Source organism: Gossypium hirsutum, chromosome D04 (assembly GCF_007990345.1).
Source record: "Gossypium hirsutum isolate 1008001.06 chromosome D04, Gossypium_hirsutum_v2.1, whole genome shotgun sequence".
Classification (NCBI taxonomy): domain Eukaryota; kingdom Viridiplantae; phylum Streptophyta; class Magnoliopsida; order Malvales; family Malvaceae; genus Gossypium; species Gossypium hirsutum.
In genome coordinates, this window is record NC_053440.1 from 54958852 (window position 1) to 54982797 (window position 23946).

Below are 23946 nucleotides of genomic sequence, written 5' to 3' on the forward strand. Positions count from 1 at the left end.
GGCAATTAATTAAAAATATTCAATAACTGATAATTTCACTTTGAACAAAAAATCAAAGTCTATTATTCTGACAATCAATGTAGCATTCCTATACTTGATTCGATTATAGTGCCGAGTATAAAGGTGTTATATATATGATGATTAAGAGATGTTCAATAATCTTAAGATATCGTTCAAAGAGAAACTATTGGGATCCATCGTTATGTCACAGACAACAAATGATTCTTATCATTGTGATTGGCGACACCATAAATAAGGTTATTAGGATTGATTATAATATTGATAGTGGCTCTAGAGGCCATTTTGCTCGAATGGAAATTTTCAAGAAGTGAAATATGAAGCTTTCAAAATTCAAATTAACAATAATGCACAACTTTATACAGGGTCTAATAGCAAAATTTGACCAAAACAATAACAATAATGGGCCACAGCTGAGCATTTCAAAATGCGGCCCAATTTATAACTACAATAATGCACACTATTATGCTTTCGGCTCAAATCAACCAAATTTTATACTGAACCGACTGAAAACCCTTTTCCCCATAGAACCAAACCCCGCGACCCGTGATGGAGGAGAAACGCCGGGATGCGGTTAACTCCCCGGCGGAACCGGAGCTGGCATCAACTCGCCGTCGGGGTGGAGCGCTGAAGAGAAAAGTTAATTCGCTTTCCGGGTCTAGTTCTTCATCAACTCCGTCGAAACGGGTTACTCGGGAGAAGTCAAACTTGATCTCCCACTCTCCCGTTAACCATTACGGTCCGTTAACCAGGGCTCGCCAAGGGGCCCCTAGTGGAAACCTAGCCTTGGGTTCGAGTTCGGGATCGGGTGGCGCAAAGCTTGAGGAGACGAATTTGGTGAAACAAAGTGTAAAGGCGGAAGATTTGGAAGAATTAAAGGCAAGTGAAGAGTTGGAGGCTTTGGAAGCTAAGATTGAGGCTGATTTTGAGGCTATTAGGTCTCGTGATAGTAATGCGCATGTTGTTCCTAATCATTGCGGTGAGTTTTTTCTTTTCCCCTTTTTCTTTTCCTTGTTTGGTTGATGGGAAAATGGGCAGGAAAGGGAATGAAGGGTGAACTTTTTGTTTTACAGCTTTAGTGATGTGAATTCTTTCTTGGGAGGTAGTGAATTGGAGAAATTATGTGGAATTTTTTTCGTTTTCTGTTGATTTAGAGTTCAATTTAGTTTGTATTGTAGTTTTTTTTGTCTCAATTGTGGAAAACAAGAAAAAAAATATTGGATGTGTTTTCTTGAATAGTTAATTTGAGAGTTTATTTCTTTATTTTTTTCTATATGCTATATGAATTCCAAGTCTTTTTTATGGTATTCACAATGAAATGGTACATAAGTATTCATCCAGTTTGTTCTGCTCATTTCTTATCAGCCATGCATGAGAATTAGACCTTGCAATATTAGACACGATATGCAAAACATAAGTAAAATATTACACAGAACCAAAAAAAAAAAAAAAAAATCCATACTACACAAATACATGAATGTCTCAGAATCCACTTAAACATGATTATGACATAGGAAAAAACACGATTAGGTCACAGTACTCAAGCTGCAATGAAAATGATGATCTTATTTTCATTAGCAGAGAGCAAACTAGGGCTAATAATTGACTTTATTGGAAGCATCTTATTTTGAAGCTATAAAGATTGAAAAAGAAGAAACTGAACTATTAGATTCTTTGGTGTTTCCTCATGTTGGTTTTTGTATTCATCTTCTCTTTGTATTTATAGGATGGTTTTCATGGACAAAAATTCACCATCTGGAAGAGAGTATCTTGCCTTCTTTCTTTAATGGGAAATCCCCAAATCGTACCCCTGATGCATACAAGGAGATTCGCAATTGGATTGTGAAGAAATTTCATGCAAATCCAAGCAAGCAGATTGAGTTGAAAGATCTGGAAGATCTTGAAGTCGGTGACTTGGATGCAAGGCAGGAGGTATTGGAGTTCCTGGACTACTGGGGTTTGATTAATTTTCATCCATTCCCTCCAGCTGGTTCTGCTGTGCCTAATCCCAATGGGGATGGGGATGGAGATGGGATGACAGAAAAGGATTCTTTGCTTGAAAATTTGTTTCACTTTGATGAAATTGAATCACGCCCACAAGTTGTTACCAAGCCTAACCTTTCAAGCCCATCTCTACCATCTGGGCTACTTCCAGAATCTGCGGTCGCTGAGGACTTGATGAATCCGGAGGGGCCATCTGTTGAGTACCATTGCAACTCTTGTTCAGCTGATTGCTCTAGGAAACGCTACCATTGCCAGAAGCAGGTTAGTTACTGAACACTGACTAATAAATAATTGTATGAGCCTCAAATTATTTAGATCACTATGAAGAGAAAAATAACTGCACTAATCTTTCTAAGTATCCTTATGGTGGTAGCCAATGTTTCTACATTTCCTGCATTGAACTCATACATGCTTACTTCTACGAAATCAATTTGTATGACATCTTCAGCTCAAGCCAAGTGATAAATAAAACTGGAAATCCACGAACTTTCTTTGCTATTGATCTTTGTCCAACAAATAAGAAATCAGCATAAATGGTTTGCGCCACCTGCACGATCTGATATGCATGGCTTTCAATCTTTGAATAATGTGAATGATTAAAATGGAAAGAATAACTAATTTAGTAAATCTGTTTTATTTATTGACTTATTGTTCCGTTCTTTATGATCCAAGTATGTTTGTATTTGGCAGGCAGATTTTGACTTATGTACTGATTGCTTTAACAATGGGACATTCGGTTCTGGCATGTCTTCATCGGATTTTATTCTCATGGAACCTGCTGACCCTGGTCTTAGTAGCAGCAAGTGGACAGATCAGGAAACCCTTCTCCTTCTTGAGGCACTTGAACTTTATAAAGAAAACTGGAATGAGATTGCAGAGCATGTTGCTACGAAAACAAAAGCACAATGCATACTGCATTTCGTTCAAATGCCAATTGCGGATGTATTTTTTAATTGTGATGATAATAACATAGACACGAATTCAAAAGAAACTGCTGGCCCAGCTGCCATGAATGATGAAACAACTGTCCCTAAAGATGTCTCGGAAACAACAGAGAGTAAGACTACTCAAGAAGATCAGGCCCAGACTATGCCGATGGAAACTTCAAAACCTGAAGATGAAAAAGAAGTCAGGGGTAGTGAGGAACCATCAGAAACCAAAACTGGAACTGATGCAAAAGGTGTTAAAGAAACATTAAAGCCAGAAGATATGAATGTACCAAAAGATGGACTAGAAGCAACTGAAAATTGTGCCCTTACAGCAATAAGGGAGGCATTTGAAGCTGTCGGTTATAATTTAACATCCGAAAGCAAACTTTCATTTGCTGATGTAGGAAATCCTGTCATGGCATTGGTAAGTTGAATGCGTAAGTATTTAGTTTAGGTTTTATTGATTGATGTATATGAAGGGAAAACTGAGTTCATTTACAGATCTAAATTTATCCATTTTGTACATGGCTTCTGAAATAGTATTCTCATCTTCGACTTATTTCACCATTCATCATTTACCTCATCTATTTGTTGGTGATATGGTACAAACATAGTGTTGCTCCATTTGCAGGCAGGATTCTTTGCACATCTGGTTGGACCCAACATTGCTGCTGCTTCATCCCAGAGTTCACTTAAATCATTATCTGGTACTTGTCCGAACATTCAACTGGCTGCCAGGAACTGCTTTGTTTTGGAAGATCCACCAGATGAGAAGGAACCAACATGTTCTAGGAGGTATGTTAACCTATGCCAAGCTTATATTTACTTAGCAATTTGTGAACGTTATCTGATGTCAGTTAGAGACACACAGTGTTGCCAATGATACGGGTAATCGGGGTGCTCAGAATGTGAAACACTCGGAAGACGAAAGCCTCAAGGGGGATCAGAAAAGTTCATTGAGCCACCATGGTGACGAAAACACTGAAGTCTCTCTTCGTGAAGAGAATGCGACATCGCCTTCACCCAATGACCTAACCACGGATAAAAAAGAGTCAAGCAATTTTGCCACTAATGAGGAAGATAAAAAAGCTAATTTGAATGAATCCAGCATTATTAATCAATCAAAGGATCATCAACCAAGTGTAACAAGGGTATCAAATAACTTAACATCCCAGGTTCTACCAAGTTCTCTAGAGGAGACAGATGGGAAGGAAACAGCTAAAGAACCTTCTCAGCCTCCAAAAGCAGTGAAGGAAGTAGATATGTCTGGTTCTGTTCAACTGAAAAAGAATGAGCCTTGTGATGCCGCTGCATCAAAGCCAGTGGGAGAGCTATCTGAACCAGCAAATGCATCAGAAAATCTAGAGACAGCTTCCTGCTCTCCATCCAGATCAAAGAATGAGCAAAAAACTGTTAAACCAATCTCTGATGGGGAATCTACGGAGCCTGCAGATGCATCAGATGATGTTCAACTGTTGTCTGTTTCACAACCATCTGAAAGGAGTGAACCTCCACAGCCAGTCACATCGAATTCAGTAAATGAAAATGGAGTAACGACAGGTTTCTCTCTTTTCTTCTATAAATATCTTGTTAGAAAGTGGAAGCCGCATTAACAGAATCTAACTCTACTGCAAATTGCTTAGCAATATCTTATGGGAATATGTAGGGATAGATAGCGTCTGATTTAAAATATACAAAGAAGGCTAAAAGGAACAGTTGGTTCTATAAGGTTGAGCGTTTGCTATCTTTATTGGTTTTACATAGAGCAGCTAGGAAAATTGAAACTTGATACATAATGTTGTTTCTACTAGGTTCTGTAGAGGTATGTATTCCAAGAACCACCTGCTGGCAAAATGCATAGATCAATTTTGGGTGTATCTTATTGTTCTTTGCAGACAAGATCGAAGAAGGTAAAAGCAAGAACCATGACTCTACAGAGAGAGAAGATAATAGTAGCATTGATAAATTAAAGAGAGCTGCAGTTACAGCACTCTCAGCAGCAGCAGTGAAGGCAAAACTTCTAGCAGACCAGGAAGAGGACCAAATCCGACAACTTACCACATCATTAATAGAAAAGCAGGTAGGTTAGTTGCTAAATATATGCACTCTGTTTTTCCTATGCACATCCAACTGGAGCAACGTCTAACGTTTTAGAAGCTTTAACTCAATCCAGTTACATAAGATGGAAGCCAAATTATCTTTCTTCAATGAGATGGAGGGAGTCGTAATGAGGGTGAAGGAGCAATTGGACAGGTCAAGGCAAAGGCTTTACCATGAGCGAACGCAGATAATTGCTGCTCGACTGGGCTTACCAGCTTCCTCCTCTAGAGCAATGCCGCCACCAAATGCTGCAAATAGAGTTGCAACAAACTTTGCAAACTCGGTTGCAAGGCCTCCAATGAGCATGAAAGCCCCAAGACCACCATTGTCGAGACCCATGGGTTCTATGACCCCTACCCCTTCCAACCCATATGTATCCAATACAGTTGCAGGGAGTTCAATTCGACCTGGTAGCCAAGACAATCTTTCCTCCGTTGGAACCAAGTAGTCTCTATTCATATTACTTGTGAATAGAATTTTTCAATCCATTCTTATACAAGGGTCATCCATCTTGAGATGCATCTGGTTAGTACCCCCTTTTTTTATTGTTGCAGTTTCTGTTCTTAACGCTGCCAGTCATCTTGGGTGCATTTAAGAACTTGAGAATATACTCAAGCTGAACTCATGGCATATTCATATCTGATGTTTTCTGCTAATTCCAGCCACACCACTGATTTATCTCCGGATACTGCGGCCTATATTACATAATTGACTGGCATCACATCATCATAGGAGGAAGGAGTAGATGGTTATTGTTCTCCCTTCAATCCTAATCTAGTCAACAACAGTCTATAGCCTATGTCTAACTTGGAATTTTCTTGAATGCTTTTGGGTTTTTGTAAGTCTAGTTTGTAGTTGATATTTTGAGACCTCAAATGATGAATTTAGGTACGGCAAAGTTAAACATCCGTAACCATACCAAATTCTTAGGTCATCTTTAAGGTCAGATATAACCAATGTATTCTATATTTATGGATGAACAGATGTGTTTTTGTTGTTACAAAATGGCGTAAATCTCTTGGTTTGAAGCTCCCTTTTCTCACCTGTAATGGCTTTCTTTAGTGTCATATATCCAACTACCCAAATTGCATAATATGCCTCTCCAAGAACACCACACAGCAGAGGCAGTAAAGTTATATCTGCTGAAATTAGGCTGCAAAATAATTTTAATTTTCTGAAAAACTGATATTTTCTTATGTTTGATTGTATGAAAAATATCCTTTGATAATTTTTTCTAAAATAATTTTTTAAATGTTTTTTTTGTAAAATAAAATCAACATAAGTATATTTGTTTTAGAAAATTGATTCTATAATAAGATAATATTTTGTAATAATTAATATATTATATAAATTTTAGAGAATGAATGGTGATAGTTTATTAATAAATATTTATAAAATGTAATATGTTTTTTTATTAAAATATTAATATAAATATCTTTCAATAACATATTAACGATTTAAAATTCAAAATTGTTGGTAAAATGTATTATTAAAATAAAATTTGTAATATTAAATAATTGATTAAAATATAAATTATATTAATTATATTATTGAATATAAATAATTTAATATGCATGTTTAATAATAATTGAATATTATACTATTTATATTAATATTTTAGTATTTTAAAAATTAAAAATTATATTAAATATATTAATAAAAGGCATGATTCAAGTAAACTATTATATAAAAATAAAATTACTTACAAATAAATTCTTTGCAAAAAATGACTTATGCTTTAAGTCAATTATCAAGAAAAATAGTTTATTTTCGTTGACTTGTAAATGATTTTTCTATTAATTAAGTTGTTTTCCATAAAAACAAATATATGAAAATAAAGAAAATATTTTACGTGAGTGAGTTATTTTTAATAAAACAAACGCATTCAAATTTTTACAATTAGATTAATGGTTGGATCCTGTCAAACCACGTATTCGACTAGTCTAACTAGTTGATTTGATTTAATTAAATAAATTATTAAAAACTCGTTAAAAATAAAAAAATAATAATTTAGTCGTCAAATCATGCTATAGGTCATCTTTTTCCAATGCCTTTTAGAGCTACAGTTTCCCAATCAAATAGAAACTTTTTCCAATATTGCTGAGTTAAAGGAGATGATTGTGTAAAGCAAGATGCATTGTTACAAATCTCAATTCTTCAACACAATCAATAACAGATTAACAGCTGAACCAACCTTTATATTCAAGCACAAGGAAAAATTATTTTAACTTAACACTAAATCAAATGTATAGCTTAGTACGAGACTCAACCTCTAAGGTAAAAAAAAAAAAAAACTCTACCTATAATTTTGAAATTATTTAAGAGAATACACATTTTAGTTTTTTTTATATTATTTATGTTCGTTTTATGATCTATATTCGAGGTTTATGGCTATATTTTTTAACAATATTGTCTTCAAAATTAAAACCTGTATCTTTTCCTTAAAAGTGCAACATATCTTTTCATTATACCTGACCACTTATCGCTCTTGTTTTGCTGAAAGTTATTAAAAAAATGTGTTTCGTTACTACGAATCAAAACTTCGTTTTAAGTGGTTATGTGTATCTCCTACTATTAAAAAAGTCTAGGCATTGTAATAGTACAAAATTTTATTTTTAATTATTAATTATAATAGTTTAATATTATTTTCAATAATGAATTAGGTTGCTGAACAGGTTTGGCTCAAATCTAGTTTATATTACCCTTAAAAGTAAATTAAATAATAGTTAAAATTCAATAATGTTGACGTTTATAATGATTTAAATTAGATGATGTCTCTATTTCATCTTCCTTGATAGTGACAACCCTCACCTTCTCCATTTTATAACCAATATGAATTACAGATGTTCATATATATATATATATAGTTAAACATACTTAAATATTATAATACTATTTATATTGATGGACTTAAATCTACGTAATTTATTACAATCAAGTCCCTAAAATCTGGCATGGTTCAAACTTAACGAAAGCAAAAAGGGAGCAACATTATTGATGGAATAAACAATCACTCGTAATCCATAGAAGAAGATAAAAAGCTAGCAAGATAATCATCTTAATCGTGAATTACAGTCACATTATACTCAACAATGGCATCGCCAGTCTTGAAATTCACGGAATAAGTCTTGAGTTGTGCATACCCTTTCGCCATCCTGAACTTCCCTTTCCCTCCGACCACCGCAAGCTCACGCTCCGATTCGGTAATTGGATTCCTCGACAAAACACTGATAGAGCTGCCGTTGAATTCACCTTTCGTAAACCCGATGTCCAAGTACGCCATCAGAGTCAAAACGTCTTTGCCTGTCGACACCCAGAGGCCTTGAGCGTTCCCTATGACCTCTGATGTTATGTCGGGGCCAACGGTGAGTGGATCATCGAAAGCTATCACGCCGCCGAAGCCCGTCGAGGTGGTGGTGTTTGGACTGACTATGGGGACTGCACTAGGATTGTTGCCGCTCCTAGTGTCGTGTAAAAAGAAGTGGAGATAGGTTACTTTTTGGGGAGGTGGAACGTATGGTCCGGCATGGGAGTAATAATCTTGGCAACGAGCTACTGCCATGGCGGTGCTGAGACTCAAAATCCAGGCTAATATCATATTTCTCTCCATTGGTAATGGTCAATGGGATTTCACTATTGTGTATATTGTATTATGGCACCTAATTCATAGGTTCCTAAGTTTATATAGAAAGATAAAATAAAACAAAACTAATATTTATATTTATATTTTTATCATTTTAATTTTTTAATTAAATTTAATCATTAATCTTTTAAAAAATAAGATAGTTTTCTTTTATCAAAAATACTAATTAAAACATTAATTTTTTAATCATGTCAGCATGATAACCAACATAATAGTTCACGTATATTTATCCTAATATGATACTATTGTTCTAATGAATAAAAATTTTAAAATTCAAAACAAATATAAAAAAGTTAAAAAAATTAGCATGATGTACGCGTTGATTACCATATGACTGTTATATTTAAATATTTAACAATTTAGTAAGTATTTATGTTTAAAAAAAGTAATTAGATTTAATGGTCAAATTAAACTCGTTTTAAAAGGTTTAGGATCAAATTTAATTAAAAGAGGATCAAAATTGATAAAAGAATATAAATATTAAAAAGTCTATAGGCCCTTCCGTTGGGTTAATTAAGATTCAGTAATACTAATGTATTTGTGCTATGTACAAAAATACAATTATAATATTATTGGTGGCAAAAAAAAAAGATAATACTAATGTATTTTATATAAAATTAATATAAAATAGATAAGTAAAATTTAGGATAAATTCATAAATCTATCAATTTTGAAAATAAAATAACTTCAATTTATGAGAAATAAGAATAATTAACAAATTATACTTCTAACTCAAACCAATCCGTACAATGCTAAGGCTGGTAGCTTTTGGTTATATTGCTTAAAAGCTTTCGCATTCTTAATCTGCATAAAACAACGAAGGATGAGAAGACTATCAGATCCTGCTTGATGGCTTAATCCAGCAACACGAGCCACGTTTAAAGTTTTTGCCACCTTTTCTAGTCCACCGTGTAAGTTAAAGATCTTGAAACTGTACTTGATGTCAAAAATCATACAACCAAAGTAATAAGTCAAATGTCGCATGAAAGACTTGAGATCAGGCGGTAATAGATTTTGAGTCAAAATCTTCAAAAAAAAACCCAAAATCATAAGCGCTGTGAAAAGTTACCAAAGTCAATTCACCGAAACCCAACCCGGAAATCAGAACCATCATGCCAAAATCTCTTGAACAGATGCCTTTTTCCTTATTCCTTGTAAAATCTATACCTTGTCGTTTAAGCAACTCAATAGACTCTTTATCGTAATGATCTTTTTCAATATCAAAATCTTTAAAATTAAACTCCCATATATAACAAAAAGGAGTTCCGAAATCTGGCAAATTACCTTCAGAATCAGAGAGTGTTAAACTGAGTTGAATGATCTTCAAAGCATCGACATTAACTTTCATGAACCTGTAATTGACTTCGGGATTTCCTAATTGAACAAATCTTTTGTCCGGTTTAAAAATTGTACCAGGAAATTCGGTATCCATAGAAACAAACGAATAGTTGTGGAGTGCACTTTGAATTAACATAAACTCGTATTCCAAATTATCAGCAAATACTTCCCTAACAATCACTGGTTTGTTGACAAAAATCGACATTTTTTTTTCTTGACTTATACTTTAAACTGAAACTATTGAACTCTAGATATACTTTTCGTGATCTTAAGTCAGTTCTAACTAAGATATATATATATATAATTTTCATAATCCTAATTCAATTCTAACTAATATAATTTTCGTAATCCTAATTAAGTTCTAAGATAGTGTATTAATATAAGGAGGGTACTCTGTTATATATAATTTCTTAATTTAATTTTTTTTACTAAATTCGTTTTAGGAAAGGAAAAAGAAAAACTTGTAGATTTTACTAATTTGCCCTTGAAAGTTACTGCAAGTTATATGTTTTGATGGGTGAGATTTAGGTTTAAGGTTTAGTGTTTACATTTTTAAGTTTATGTTTTATTATTAATAATAATATAAAAGGTGTCACAATTATATATTTCAAAAAATATAATTTAATATTTAGTTACACATTTAAAAATAATTATAATTTAATTAACCCCCAAGGCGGAATGATCAGTATCGAAAATATTCCATTGGTCGCGAAAACACGCGGACCTTAGGCCGGGTAGGGTCGGTCGGATTGAGTTGTATCAAAACGGCGCCGTTTTAGCATCGGAAATTAAAATTCAAAACGATGCCGTTTTACAACTCCTATTTAAGTAAAAAATTTTCAAAAAATATCATTTCAGCCTTCATTTAAAAAAAACGGAAACCTTCGTTTTTTTTCTCAAAGCTATCTCAGGCCGGTCATAGCTCTGGCGATCACCGTCATACCGGCCACCTGTCACCGGCGAGAGCTCCGCCATACACTGAGCCTTTAGTTTTTATTTATTTATTTGGGCTTGTTATTATTATTAATTTTTATTTTATTTCTTGGTTTATTTTTTGATGGGCCGGGCAAAAATGTCCCATTTCAGAGTAGAAGGTTATTGTTCTCCCTTCAATCCTAATTTAGTCAAAAACAGTCTATAGCCTACGTCTAACTTGGAATTTTCTTGAATGCTTTTGGGTTTTTGTAAGTCTAGTTTGTAGTTGATATTTTGAGACCTCAAATGATGAATTTAGGTACTGCAAAGTTAAACATCCGTAACCATACCAAATTCTTAGGTCATCTTTAAGGTCAGATATAACCAATGTATTCTATATTTATGGATGAACAGATGTGTTTTTGCTGTTACAAAATGGCGTAAACCTCTTGGTTTGAAGCTCCCTTTTCTCACCTGTATTGGCTTCCTTTAGTGTCATATATCCGACTACCCAAATTGCATTATATGCCTCTCGAGAACACACAGCACAGGCAGGAAAGTTAGATCAGCTGAAATCAGGCTGCAAAATAACTTCTAAAAATGGGTTAACTTTTAAATATTATAACAATTAAGTCCCTTAAGTCTGACACGTTTCAAACCTAACGAAAGCAACAGGGGGCCAACATTATTGGTGGAATAAACAATCACTCCTAATCCATAGAAGAAGAAAAAAAAACTAGCAAGATAATCATCTTAATAATGAATTACAGTCACATTATACTCAACAATGGCGTCGCCAGTCTTGAAATTTACGGAATAAGTCTTGAGTTGTGCATACCCTTTCGCCATCCTGAACTTCCCTTTCCCTCCGACCACCGCAAGCTCACGCTCCGATTCGGTAATTGGATTCCTCGACAAAACACTGATAGAGCTGCCGTTGAATTCACCTTTCGTAAACCCGATGTCCAGGTACGCCATCAGAGTCAAAACGTCTTTGCCTGTCGACACCCAGAGGCCTTGAGCGTTCCCTATGACCTCTGATGTTATGTCGGGGCCAACGGTGAGTGGATCATCGAAAGCTATCACGCCGCCGAACCCCGTCGAGGTGGTGATGTTTGGACTGACTATGGGGATTGCACTAGGGTTGTTGCCGCTCATAGTGTCGTGTAAAAAGAAGTGGAGATAGGTTACTTTTTGTGGAGGCGGAACATATGGTCCGGCATGGGAGTAAAAATCTTGGCAACGAGCTACTGCCATGGCGGAGCTGAGAATCAAAATCCAGGCTAATATCATATTTTTCTCCATTGGTAATGGTCAATGGGATTTCACTACTGTGATTATTGTATTATGGCAGCTAATCGATAGGTTCAATTTATCCTTTTTTTTAATTAATATTTTTCATTAAACTTTAAAAGGAAGTTAAATATTTTGTTTAACGAAGTACTACCTAAAATATTAATCTTTTAATTATGTTAGAGTCACAATTAATATGAAAATTTATGTGTATTTTATCTTATAAAAAAGTAAGTAAATTCTTTCTAAAATTTTAATAGTTAAATTAAATTATTTATAAAAAATTTAGGGCTAAATTTAAGTATAAAAAAAGGATAAATTAATAAAAGATATAAATATTAAAGAATAAATGGATGATTATGCAATTTAATTATAGAGAAGGCAATCTCTGCCCGAGCTCTCACTTAATGGAAGGCATCGTAATGACATTGTTATCGCAAAACGTAAGCAACCATCTATGGGCCTTCCCTAGGGTTAATTAAAATTCAATAATACTAATGTATTTGTGCTATGTACAAATATAAAATTATAATCTTATTGGTGGCCAAAATAAACGATAGTACTAATGTATTTTATATAAAATTAATATAAAGTAGATAAGTAAAATTTAGAATAAATTCATAAATCTATTAATTTTGAAAATAACATAACTTCAATGTATGAGAAACAAGAATAATTAACAAATTATATTTCTAACTCAAACTAGTCCGTACAATGCTAAGGCTGATAACTTTTGGTTACATTGCTTAAAAGCTTTCGCATTCTTAATCTGCATAAACGGAGGATGAGAAGACTATCAGATCCTGCTTGGTGGCTTAATCCAGCAACACGAGCCACATTTAAAGTTTTTGCCACCTTTTCTAGTCCACCGTGCAAGTTAAAGATCTTGAAACTGTACTTGATGTCAAAAATCATACAACCAAAGTAATAAGTCAAATGTCGCATGAAAGACTTGAGATCAGGCGGTAATAGATTTTGAGTCAAAATCTTCAAAAAAAACCCAAAATCATAAGCGCTGTGAAAAGTTACCAAAGTCAATTCACCGAAACTCAACCCGGAAATCAGAACCATCATGCCAAAATCTCTTGAACAGATGCCTTTTTCCTTATTCCTTGTAAAATCTATACCTTGTCGTTTAAGCAACTCAATAGACTCTTTATCGTAATGATCTTTTTCAATATCAAAATCTTTAAAATTAAACTCCCATATATAACAAAAAGGAGTTCCGAAATCTGGCAAATTACCTTCAGAATCAGAGAGTGTTAAACTGAGTTGAATGATCTTCAAAGCATCGACATTAACTTTCATGAACCTGTAATTGACTTCGGGATTTCCTAATTGAACAAATCTTTTGTCCGGTTTAAAAATTGTACCAGGAAATTCGGTATCCATAGAAACAAACGAATAGTTGTGGAGTGCACTTTGAATTAACATAAACTCGTATTCCAAATTATCAGCAAATACTTCCCTAACAATCACTGGTTTGTCGACAAAAATCGACATTTTTTTTCTGGACTTATACTTTAAACTGAAACTATTGAACTCTAGATATACTTTTCGTGATCTTAAGTCAGTTCTAACTAAGATATATATATAAATATAATTTTCATAATCCTAATTCAATTCTAACTAATATAATTTTCGTAATCCTAATTAAGTTCTAAGATAGTGTATTAATATAAGGAGGGTACTCTGTTATATATAATTTCTTAATTTAATTTTTTTTACTAAATTCGTTTTAGGAAAGGAAAAAGAAAAACTTGTGGATTTTACTAATTTGCCCTTGAAAGTTACGGCAAGTTTTATGTTTTGATGGGTGAGATTTAGGTTTAAGGTTTAGTGTTTACATTTTTAAGTTTATGTTTTATTATTAATAATAATATAAAAGGTGTCACAATTATATATTTTAAAAATATATAATTTAATATTTAGTTACACATTTAAAAATAATTATAATTTAATTCACAATTATTAATTAAAATAATTGTGTTAATTTTAAAACAAAGTTCTATCAGAATAAAATTTTAAACATAAAATGTAGGAAAAAAATTGCAATAATTATAATTATAAGTTAAATCACAATTATTAGTTAAAAAGAGTTTGACGTAAACAAAAAGTTGCACTAGCTTTATCGAAGTAGAATTCTAATAATCTTAATTATTACTTAAATTAATATTAGGGTTGTACAAGCCCAATTTCGCCCGGCCCATACCAACAAAACAAAAATGGCCCATTTACAAAATTTTAACCCAAATCAAAACAACCAACAGGCCCAACACCAATTTGCCTAACCCTAGGGCCTTCGTCCACCTGCTCTGCCACCACCAACTCACCTGCTCCACCTCGCCGCACGCCACCAACTCTCTGCCATCGCCCAACTGCCCACCTGCCAACAAGAGAAGAAAGCAGCAACAACAAGCAAGTAATAGAAAAATTGTAAAATGACTATTTAAAAGCCATTCGAGCATTACCAAAAGGGGGGAATCGGTTGTAAAAAACCGATCTTTGCATCTGTAAAAGCTCTCTCTTTCACGTTTTAAAAGAAATAAAAAAAGTAGATTCAAAACCCTTTTTCGGTATATCTATTTTCCTTTTCTGTTTTTTATTTCTTTTCTCTTTATTTTTTTCGAAGCTATTTGTATTTGATTTTGGCTTCTTTTATTTTTTTAAACTATATATATAACGTATAACATATAAAAAAAAGGGGCAAAAAAAAACCTTCTTTTGAACACGGTGGCCAGCGCGGCGGCGGCTCTCCTGGCCAGATCTCTGGCCGGCGTTTGGAAAATGGGGAGAGGGTTTGAGAGAATTTTGGTTTTTTTTAAGGAAAAGGGAGAAAATGAAATTTTAAGAAAAATGGATTTATATAGGATATTAAAACGGCGCCATTTTGGAGGAGTTCAGAAAGCCTCAAAACGACGTCGTTTTGACATGGATCAAACCGACCCAACCCGAACCGCCTAGGATCCGCGTGTTTCTAGATAAAAGGGGTTATTTGCGCTCCTGGTCCTTCCGCTTTTGAGGCTATTTACGATCGGGTCCTATTTTGTTTCTATTTTTCAATTTGGCCACAAAATTTCATTTTTCTCTCGATTTGGTCCTCAATGAAGTTGCGCGTTTTAGAGGAGAAGGGACAATTTCCCTTCCAGCCCCTCTAAGTTATTCGCGTGCTCAATATAACCCCTCCCCTTTGATTTTATTTGCGATTCAGCCTCAAGTTTTTTTATTTATTCAATTTAGTCTAACTCTTTTTATTATCTATTACCATGTTAATTTATATTTGTAGTTTATGTACATACCTATACATATATTATTTATTTCCTCTTGTTTTATTTTTTTATTTTTTTTATAAACGTAAATATATGTTTGAATTTATGCAATTATATATATATGTATATACATTTTTATGTTTCTTGTAACCATGCATATACATGTTCTTATATATGAATATATGCAATGTATGTTTTACAATTTATTTTATACACATGCACGTCTATATGTATATTACTACTTTATTTCTTTACACGTATCTATATACATATACATATCTAAATTTACGTACATGCATATGTATAAACGCATTTTTTTTATATTACATAATTTTTTTTATATATACATATACATATCTTTTATTTTCATGAATACACACATATATCTTTTATATTTTTATAGTTATACATTTTCTTTGTCTATTTCTTTATTCATATTTTCATTATTATTTTGAATGAATGCTTCAATTTTATTTCCCTATGTGTATTGCTATTTTGTATGTTATTTGTTTACCCTCTTATCTAATTTATTTTCATTGCTATTACTCATATTATTTATGCTACATCATCGTATTCATTTTTGTTCGCATTTTGACACCGTGTTTTATTTTGTGTTAAGATTAATTTTATTTGATGTATAAATTATGATTTTATTTGAATAAGCAAAATCTCGTGTTTAGATTTGTGAAGGTCGTACCCTAACTTACTGGGTTTCGATTTTCACAATAAATCTAAATACGTGAAAATTTTTTAAACTCAAGTTTTAAATGATCTCGGGAATTAAGAAAAGATCGTGTCCTAACTTACTGGGCATGATCCCTTTTCTAAACCCGAGATAATTAAATGTCTTTTTAAATAAGTAAATTTTTTGGCATGTATTCTCGTATCGGGAATTCGATACGTTGTGTCCTAATGCATTGGATATGACATGTCGTTTTCTCGATATGAGGATTTTCCTTTTAAAAAAATTTTTCAAAATAAGGCAATGTTTTGCGTTTGGAAATTCGAGAAACGTGCCCTAAGGTGTTGGGTTTCGATTTATCGTTTAACCAAATTGCCAAATATCCTCTTGAATTTTAATCCATGCCATTCGAGTTTTTTTTAAGGATCATATTTTAAATTTCTTTAAAGTTTTTAGTTTTTCGACACTAAGACATTAAGTAATCAACTAGGTACCAATTTTGGGCGTATCGAGGGTGCTAATCCTTCCTCGTGCGTAACCGACTCCCGAACCCATTTTTCTAAATTTCGTTGACCAAACCTATTGTTTTAATAAAATCAAATTGTTTATTAAAAACAACCATTTTTCGAGGTGATCCGATCACACCTCATCAAAAAGGATCGGTGGCGACTCCCATTTTCGTTTTTATTTTTTAAAACCCAATTCGATCCCGTTTTTATCCAAAAAATGGTGTCAACAAGGGTTAATTAGTTATTGTTTTGAATAATGTTATTTTAAATTAAGCGAAACTACGTTACATATTGAATATGTTAATAATGCTTTAATTATGATTTGGAAATTTTCTATTCTAATATTTGAACTGATAATTTTTTTTTGAAATAAAAGAAACACACATTTGGCAATAATGTAACTAAAAAAATAACATTATAATGGATCTGAATTTAACAAAATAATTCTAACAGTGTTAACAGTTGGACTTAAGTTTTGAAATCTAAAAAATAAATTCTAAATTCTAAATTTAGATTATTTAAACTCTAAAAAATAACATTGAACCAGTATTTGCAAACTATGTTTATTAGATACGAGCATGTGTCTAATACGAAAATAGTCAATTATTTAAACTCCGAGTGACAAAATGGGATTAAAATAGTATCAATTTTCTGCAAAGAAGTAACCCTTTTATGACCTTCATTTGCCTTATACTCTGCTATCGAATCCACCATCGGCATTGAATTGCATTTTTTCGTTTCATCCGTAAAATTCTAGTTAATAAAATTGCACTCCCCATGAAAGACCTTACGACATGGACCTCAATTGATAGTTTGTTCATCATGTTAGGATCGCCCCGATTAAGCAACAAGTAAAAACATAGCGGAATAAATTGAGAAATCGAACACACAAATTTAACGCGGTAAAACTCCTCCAAAGAGGATAAAAAAATCACGGATAAAGAGTATAAAAGATGGAAATAAAAACTAAACCCCGAAAACAAAGAACCCTCAAAACGTAAACACAAAATTCTCTAAATGTGTTATGAGTTCTAATCTCTAATGGGTGTATTTTCTAATATTGTAAAAGAACCTATTTATAAGGCTAAATTAGTAGCTCAAATAAACTATACTAATAAATGCTAAATATATTATACTAATAAATACTAAATCTTCTAGAAAGAAAATATATTTTGTTTAACTTGACTTGCAAACAATCTCTTAGAATTTAAGTCACACAACTCTAACACATAGCATTTTCACAATTCATGTTCCAAGTTCGGTCACTTCCAATTGGATCTTTAGTACAATTATTGAAGTCTATAACCCCATATAGTATAAGAGTATCCTTATTAAAAAGCCTTATATTATCTGTGCTCACAAAAATGGCTTCTTGGATCCTTTTATCAACCCGATCCCTTCGAAGAAGGGTCCATGTATCACCGTTTACTTCAAGAAATGCATTAGGAATTAATGGGACATGGTTGAGAGTGAGGTATTTGAGAATTGAAGTTGAATCATAGTTCTCAAACTCGTCTATATTGACATAGAAAACTCTTAAATCAAGCCAAGATAATGGCTTGTAAGGAGAGTGGGGATTGACCATTCAATGATGGTTCATAAACCCTATCCATCAAAGAGGTCTTAGAGATTATGAAATTGAAAAGAGAATCAGACAGCAAATTCAAGCATTGGGTTTATATAGACAATATATATATATATACATGATAGGTGTACAGAATTATATTAAAATAAAGTCATCAAAAACAAATTATGTGTAAGATAATTAAGGAAAGAGTGGAGTTTTTGGTGTCTGTTTTTGGAGAAAGGATCAAATGAAAACAATAATAACTCAATTCTTGGTCACAAATACACGAACGAAAACAAAACTTTAATAATAGAACTCTAATAACATGAGCAACTATGGAAAAAAAAAAAAAAACTAGAACACTGCTACAAACAAGACCATGTTTAACAAAATCCAATGCCAAGTAATACTGCATTTGACAGTAATAACAATCACAACAAAACATTAAAAAAAAAGTCTCATCTAAAACTCAACATCTGGAAGACATCCAAAAAAGTTCAAATGAAGCTCTTCTTCTCCCTTTCTATGGACCTATGCTTGGCATTTGTCAGTGTCTATCTTCAATTCTCTGCAACATGGCCATTCTCCGATTTCTCGGCACTGGATGTCATAAGGGAAACAAGATCATAATTAGCAATGTCATTTTGCTGAGACACACAATTGACAACTCAAGCAGAACTCAACAGAGGGATCTAACAGGCATGGTATTTCACGGGGTTGAAACCAAGCAACGTTTAGTTACTTTCTAATGCTTCGTGAATATAAAGTAAAATAACTACCAAGTTCTCAAACTCTTCCATATACAAGGGACTTTTGACACAAGAAGTTCTCGGACTCTTTCGCAAACCGCATTCTCCATACTTTGGACTTGGTCATGTAGGTCAAACAGTAAGAGCAGGCTGCAGGAGAGATGAAAAAGATGCATGGTTATTGCTCGAGTTAAATCACTATGGGGCCTGAACTAACTGTATCACATCGGGGGCTTGAACTTTCTTTTTGTCCAAGTTAATCCCTGAACTTGACAAATATATATAAACACTTTATAATGAATCAACATGAGAAAAACAACAAATAAAGCAATATTCTAAAATTAACCAAGCAATGAAAATCCAGTTAATTGAAGAGACCTTTGGGTTGATGATCAGCATCAGCTGTAGCTTCAACAGGGTCACTCTTCCTCAAGCTCTTGTCATGGCCATTACCGAAGCTTGCCTTTGCTCATCTCTCTTTCTCTGTAACAGCTACTGTCCCTTTAATCTTCATAGCTTCAAGCTTTTCATCAATCTCCTTCCAGTCTTTCCCCTTTTCCTTCAACACCTCCTCTCTCGGCCTTGCCTCGCCGAAAGAAGGGAAATCGGAGAGTAATTAAAGGCATCCTCAATTGGCGGAAAGAGAAAGCAATCTCTGCCCAAGGTCTCACTTAATTGAAGGCATTGTAATGACATTGTTATAGCAAAACGTAAGCAGCCATCTATAGGCCCCTTCCCAAGATTTAATTAAGATTCAGTAATACTAATGTATTTGTGCTATGTACAAAAATATACAATTATAATATTATTGGTGGCCAAAAAAATGATTATATTAATGTATTTTATATAAAAATAATGTAAATTTTAGTATTTGACAAATCTATCAAATTTGAAAATAATATAATTACAATATATGAGAAATAAGAATAGCTAACAAATTATACTTCTAACTCAAACCAATCCGTACAATGCTAAGGCCGGTAAATTTTGATTACATTGCTTAAAAGCTTTCATATTTTTAATCCGCATAAAACAATGGAGGATGAGAAGGCTATCAGATCCTGCTTGATGGCTTAATCCAGCAACACGAGCCACATTTAAAGTTTTTGCCACCTTTTCTAGCCCACCATGTAAGTTAAAGATCTTGAAATTGTACTTAATGTCAAAAATCCTACAACCGAAGTAATAAGTCATATGTCGCATGAAAGACTTGAGATCAGGCGGCAATGGATGTTGAGTCAAAATCTTCAACAAAAAAATCATAAGCGCTGTGAAAAGTTACCCAAGTCAATTCACCGAAACCCAACCCGGAAATAAGAAACATCATGCCGAAATCTCTCGAATAAATACCTTTTTCCTTATTCCTCGTCAAATCTATACCTTGTCGTTTAAGTAACTCAATAGACTCTTTATCGTACCGATCTTTTTCAATATCAAAATCTCTAAAATTAAACTCCCATATATAACAAAAAGGAGTTTCGAAATCTGGCAAATTACCTTCAGAATCAGAGAGTGTTAAACTGAGTTGAATGATCTTCAAAGCATCGACATTAACTTTCATGAACCTATAATTGATTTTAGGATTTCCTAGTTGAACGATATTTTTGTCTGGTTTGAAAATCGTACCAGGAAATTCGGTATCCATAGAAACAAAAGGATAATTGTTGAGTGCACTTTGAATTAACATAAACTCGTATTCCAAATTGTCAGCAAATACTTCCCTAACAATCACTGGTTTGTCGACAAAAATCGACATTTTTTTTCTGGACTTATACTTTAAACTGAAACTATTGAACTCTATATATAATTTTCGTGATCTTAATTCAGTTCTAACTAGAATATATATAAATATAATTTTCCTAATCCTAATTCAATTCTAGCTAATATATATTTATAAAATATAATTTTCATAATCCTAATTAAGTTATGCGTTCGGACTAAGATATATTGTGTATTAATACAAGGAGGGAACTACGTTATTTATAATTTTCTAATTTAAAATTTATTTTTTAATATTATTATTTTACTAAATTTTACAGGTGGACTCTAATCTTATTTGTATCCTTTAAAGAAATAAAAGATAATGGAGAGTGGGTCTTGACCGTTTGGCCCTTCAACGATGGCTCATAAACCCTTTCCATTAAAGAGAAACAAACAGCAAATCCAAGCATTTGAATAGGTTTTATCGACTTTTAAAAAATTAAATTAAATTTTTATCATTTTTAAGAAGACTAAAGTATAATTTTATCATTATTTATTTAAAATTTTAAAAAATTTAAAGAACCTAAATAAAAAAATTTTCATTTTAAAAGAGGTCGGGCCTGACACCCTCTCCCCCGGGGCTACAAAATTATATTAAAAACAAAAGGGCTGTGTAATATTTAAATAAAGCCATTGAAGACAAATTGTGTGTAAGATAATCAAGGAAAGAGTGGTGTTTTTTCGTGTCTGTTTTAACGGAAATTATTGTATGAAACAGTGATATTATTATTTTTCAATAGTTTAATGTCATGTCAGCAATTTCATCTTAAATTTCAAGATTTTCATTTCAGGATAAATATATTGATACGACATTAAACTATTAAAAAAAGATATAGATGACGTGGTATCCCAATTACATACAATAATTTCCCCTATTTTAGCAGTTTTCGTATAACACAGTATTAATCTTGTATTTGTGACTCTCAATGACTTGGCCAAAAGTGATCCATTGTCTTCTTTATGTTGCTTTATAGGACTTTTTGGAGTTCTCTTTGAGGAGTTGATAGGTTCATGTTGGATGATTTTGTATTGGTGCTTGTTTGCTGCAGCTGGCCTGATCAGACACAAGCCTTCAGGAGAGGCCACAACAGACGTGAAACCCAAGAGGAGACGTCGGAATCTCTATGGTGTCGAAGGCTGAATCATCACCCTTTAGACATTGATCATAAAAATAAAATTTTCAATCATAAAATTTAAACTCGAACTGTTTGAAGTAAACTAAATCCGAGCCTATAATGTTGTACAATAAGAGTTAGTCTTCACACATACGACATGAATATACCAACACCACACAAGCACACATTACATTCAAAGAGAACTACTTAAATAAAAACTTACCATTTACTCTCGAAAAATAATATGGAAGCACAAAAACACAAATAATGTCTACATTACCACGTGAAAAGCACATGCAGCAGCACTCCCTATTTACAAAACCCACATGTCGTCACTCTTCTTAAAGATAGACCCGTTGACAAGAATATTATTTAGTGGGATATATGTAAGGGACCAATTTCATCCGGTCCAACAAAAGTCAAACAAATAAATAAAAATAATAAAAAGTTCATTTACAAAAAAAATAATAGCCCAAATACAAAAAAAAATTCTAAATGTACGAGCCCATTTTGCCCGGGCCCATACCAGCAAACCAACCCAAACAAACCAGACTAATAAAACACTTCCAGTCCATTACAACAAAAATTAACCCAAAAATGCCCAAACCCAAATTCAAGCCCAAACCTAATAGCCCATAACAAACTTTCAGCAACAGCAAACCCTAGCCCCAACTACCCATGAGCGCCGCATGTGTGCCGCTCCACCTCCTCGTCTGCCACGCCTCCAGCCCACACCTCCACTCACACACTTCTGCCACCACTGTCGGCCATGGCCACCTGCAAGAAGCCAAATATCAAAGTGACAAAAAAATAGAAACTAAAAGGCTGTAAATCGGCTATAAAAGCCGAAAATCAGACGATTGTAAGGGGGCTTCCTCTCTTTTACGAACACTAGAAAATCAAAAGGAAACAAAGAAATATTGAAAGGTTGATTTTAATCTTCAAACTGCTTGCTATCCATTTATTTACTTATTCATTCTTTTTTATTTCTCAAGATCTCCATTTATTTACTTATTCACGCTTTTTTTTTATTTCTTAAGAATCAATCTCAATCAGACGATTGTTTTGTGAACAAGACATACCAAAAGCAGAACGATTTTTAGGGGATTTTTCCTTTTTGTTTTTTTTTTGCATTATAATTTCAGCATATTTTATTTCACCTTTTTTTCTCTTCTTGTGCATTCAAAAATGAAAAATGTAAGAAAAGAGAAATACGAGAAACTTACCTCTGTGGTCGCTTGTCGTCGGCCACCGGCGATAGTGGTGGTGCGGCGAAGTCGGCGACGGGGTTCGTAGTCTTGGAACCTTGGAACAGAAAAGGGAACCCCCTTCATTTTTTTGGGATTCTTAGATTGTCTGAAAGAAGAGAGAAAGAAGTGGGGGCTAATTTCTTTTTTAGGGTTCTATTTATTTATTTATTTTTTGTTTTCTATTTATAATATTCCATAGGGCGTCGTTAATGGAAGAAAGACCTGTGCACTATTGCCCTAATGGGTAATTTGTGCCTTTAGTCCCCCCAAATTCTGCGGCACCCTCAATGAAACCTTTTGTTTCCTTTAATTTTGGCCATCGAATTTTGCGCCCTTTTCAACCTGGTCCCGCGCAAAACGATGCGCATACGGGACGGGAATATTCGCAATCGATCCCCCATATCCTCAATGCCTTTTATTTCAGCCCTTAGCCACCTGTTATATTTATTTACAGTTTCAATCCCCAGATTCTGTTCCGTTTCCATTTTCATCCTTAGTTCTTTATTTCATAAATATATATATATTTACTTTTCTTTCAAATTATTTTGTTTATTATTATTAGTCTCCTTGTTCATTTTGATTTCATCTTATTTTCTTTTTTAAATTGTGTAGATTTTTATGTCATTTCATCTAAGCGGTTTTATTATTATTATTCTTTCTTTCTCGTATCATTTATATTAGATAATTTTATTTACATATATATATTATTTTAAGTTTACTGACATTTCAAATTTTTTTATATGTATATCGATTTGCTTTTATTATTGTTTGTTTTATTTTATGTTTAAGATGTATTATATATGT

The 23946-nt window shown here is 33.2% G+C and overlaps 6 protein-coding genes across 8 annotated transcripts; 1 reads left to right on the plus strand and 5 right to left on the minus strand.

The window, feature by feature from the left end:
• Positions 1–490: 490 nt before the first annotated feature.
• On the plus strand, positions 491–6079 carry LOC107898593 (SWI/SNF complex subunit SWI3D). 3 transcript variants are annotated; one of them, XR_001684455.2, is made up of 8 exons: positions 491–997; positions 1745–2283; positions 2713–3375; positions 3583–3746; positions 3823–4511; positions 4847–5031; positions 5125–5576; positions 5714–6079. XR_001684455.2 is itself a non-coding variant. In XM_016824096.2 (7 exons), exons 1-7 carry the CDS (start codon positions 568–570, stop codon positions 5497–5499), a joined length of 3045 nt encoding a protein of 1014 aa, XP_016679585.2. In that variant the 5' UTR covers positions 491–567; the 3' UTR covers positions 5500–6079. The 3 variants fall into 3 exon arrangements, 2 of the variants coding, with proteins under 2 accessions (XP_016679585.2, XP_016679586.2); XM_016824096.2 differs by having other exon boundaries at positions 5125–6079; XM_016824097.2 differs by lacking the exons at positions 5125–5576; positions 5714–6079 and having other exon boundaries at positions 4763–4913.
• A 1854-nt stretch (positions 6080–7933) lies between these two features.
• Positions 7934–8704, minus strand: LOC107898592 (dirigent protein 4). Its single transcript, XM_016824095.2, has one exon. It carries the CDS (start codon positions 8659–8661, stop codon positions 8110–8112), a length of 552 nt encoding a protein of 183 aa, XP_016679584.1. The 5' UTR covers positions 8662–8704; the 3' UTR covers positions 7934–8109.
• A 722-nt stretch (positions 8705–9426) lies between these two features.
• Positions 9427–10237, minus strand: LOC107898018 (probable CCR4-associated factor 1 homolog 11). Its single transcript, XM_041091449.1, has 2 exons — positions 9764–10237; positions 9427–9720 (listed from the first exon to the last, which is right to left on the minus strand). The coding sequence occupies exons 1-2, from the start codon at positions 10235–10237 to the stop codon at positions 9427–9429; spliced, it is 768 nt and encodes a 255-aa protein (XP_040947383.1).
• Positions 10238–11528: 1291 nt separating this feature from the next.
• Positions 11529–12389, minus strand: LOC107898591 (dirigent protein 4). Its single transcript, XM_016824093.2, has one exon. The coding sequence runs from the start codon at positions 12250–12252 to the stop codon at positions 11701–11703; it is 552 nt and encodes a 183-aa protein (XP_016679582.1). The 5' UTR covers positions 12253–12389; the 3' UTR covers positions 11529–11700.
• A 568-nt stretch (positions 12390–12957) lies between these two features.
• Positions 12958–13755, minus strand: LOC107898017 (probable CCR4-associated factor 1 homolog 11). The gene has a single exon (XM_016823578.2). It carries the CDS (start codon positions 13741–13743, stop codon positions 12958–12960), a length of 786 nt encoding a protein of 261 aa, XP_016679067.1. The 5' UTR covers positions 13744–13755.
• Positions 13756–20232: 6477 nt separating this feature from the next.
• On the minus strand, positions 20233–20772 carry LOC121216139 (probable CCR4-associated factor 1 homolog 11). The gene has a single exon (XM_041091450.1). The coding sequence runs from the start codon at positions 20770–20772 to the stop codon at positions 20233–20235; it is 540 nt and encodes a 179-aa protein (XP_040947384.1).
• Between the last annotated feature and the right edge of the window lie 3174 nt (positions 20773–23946).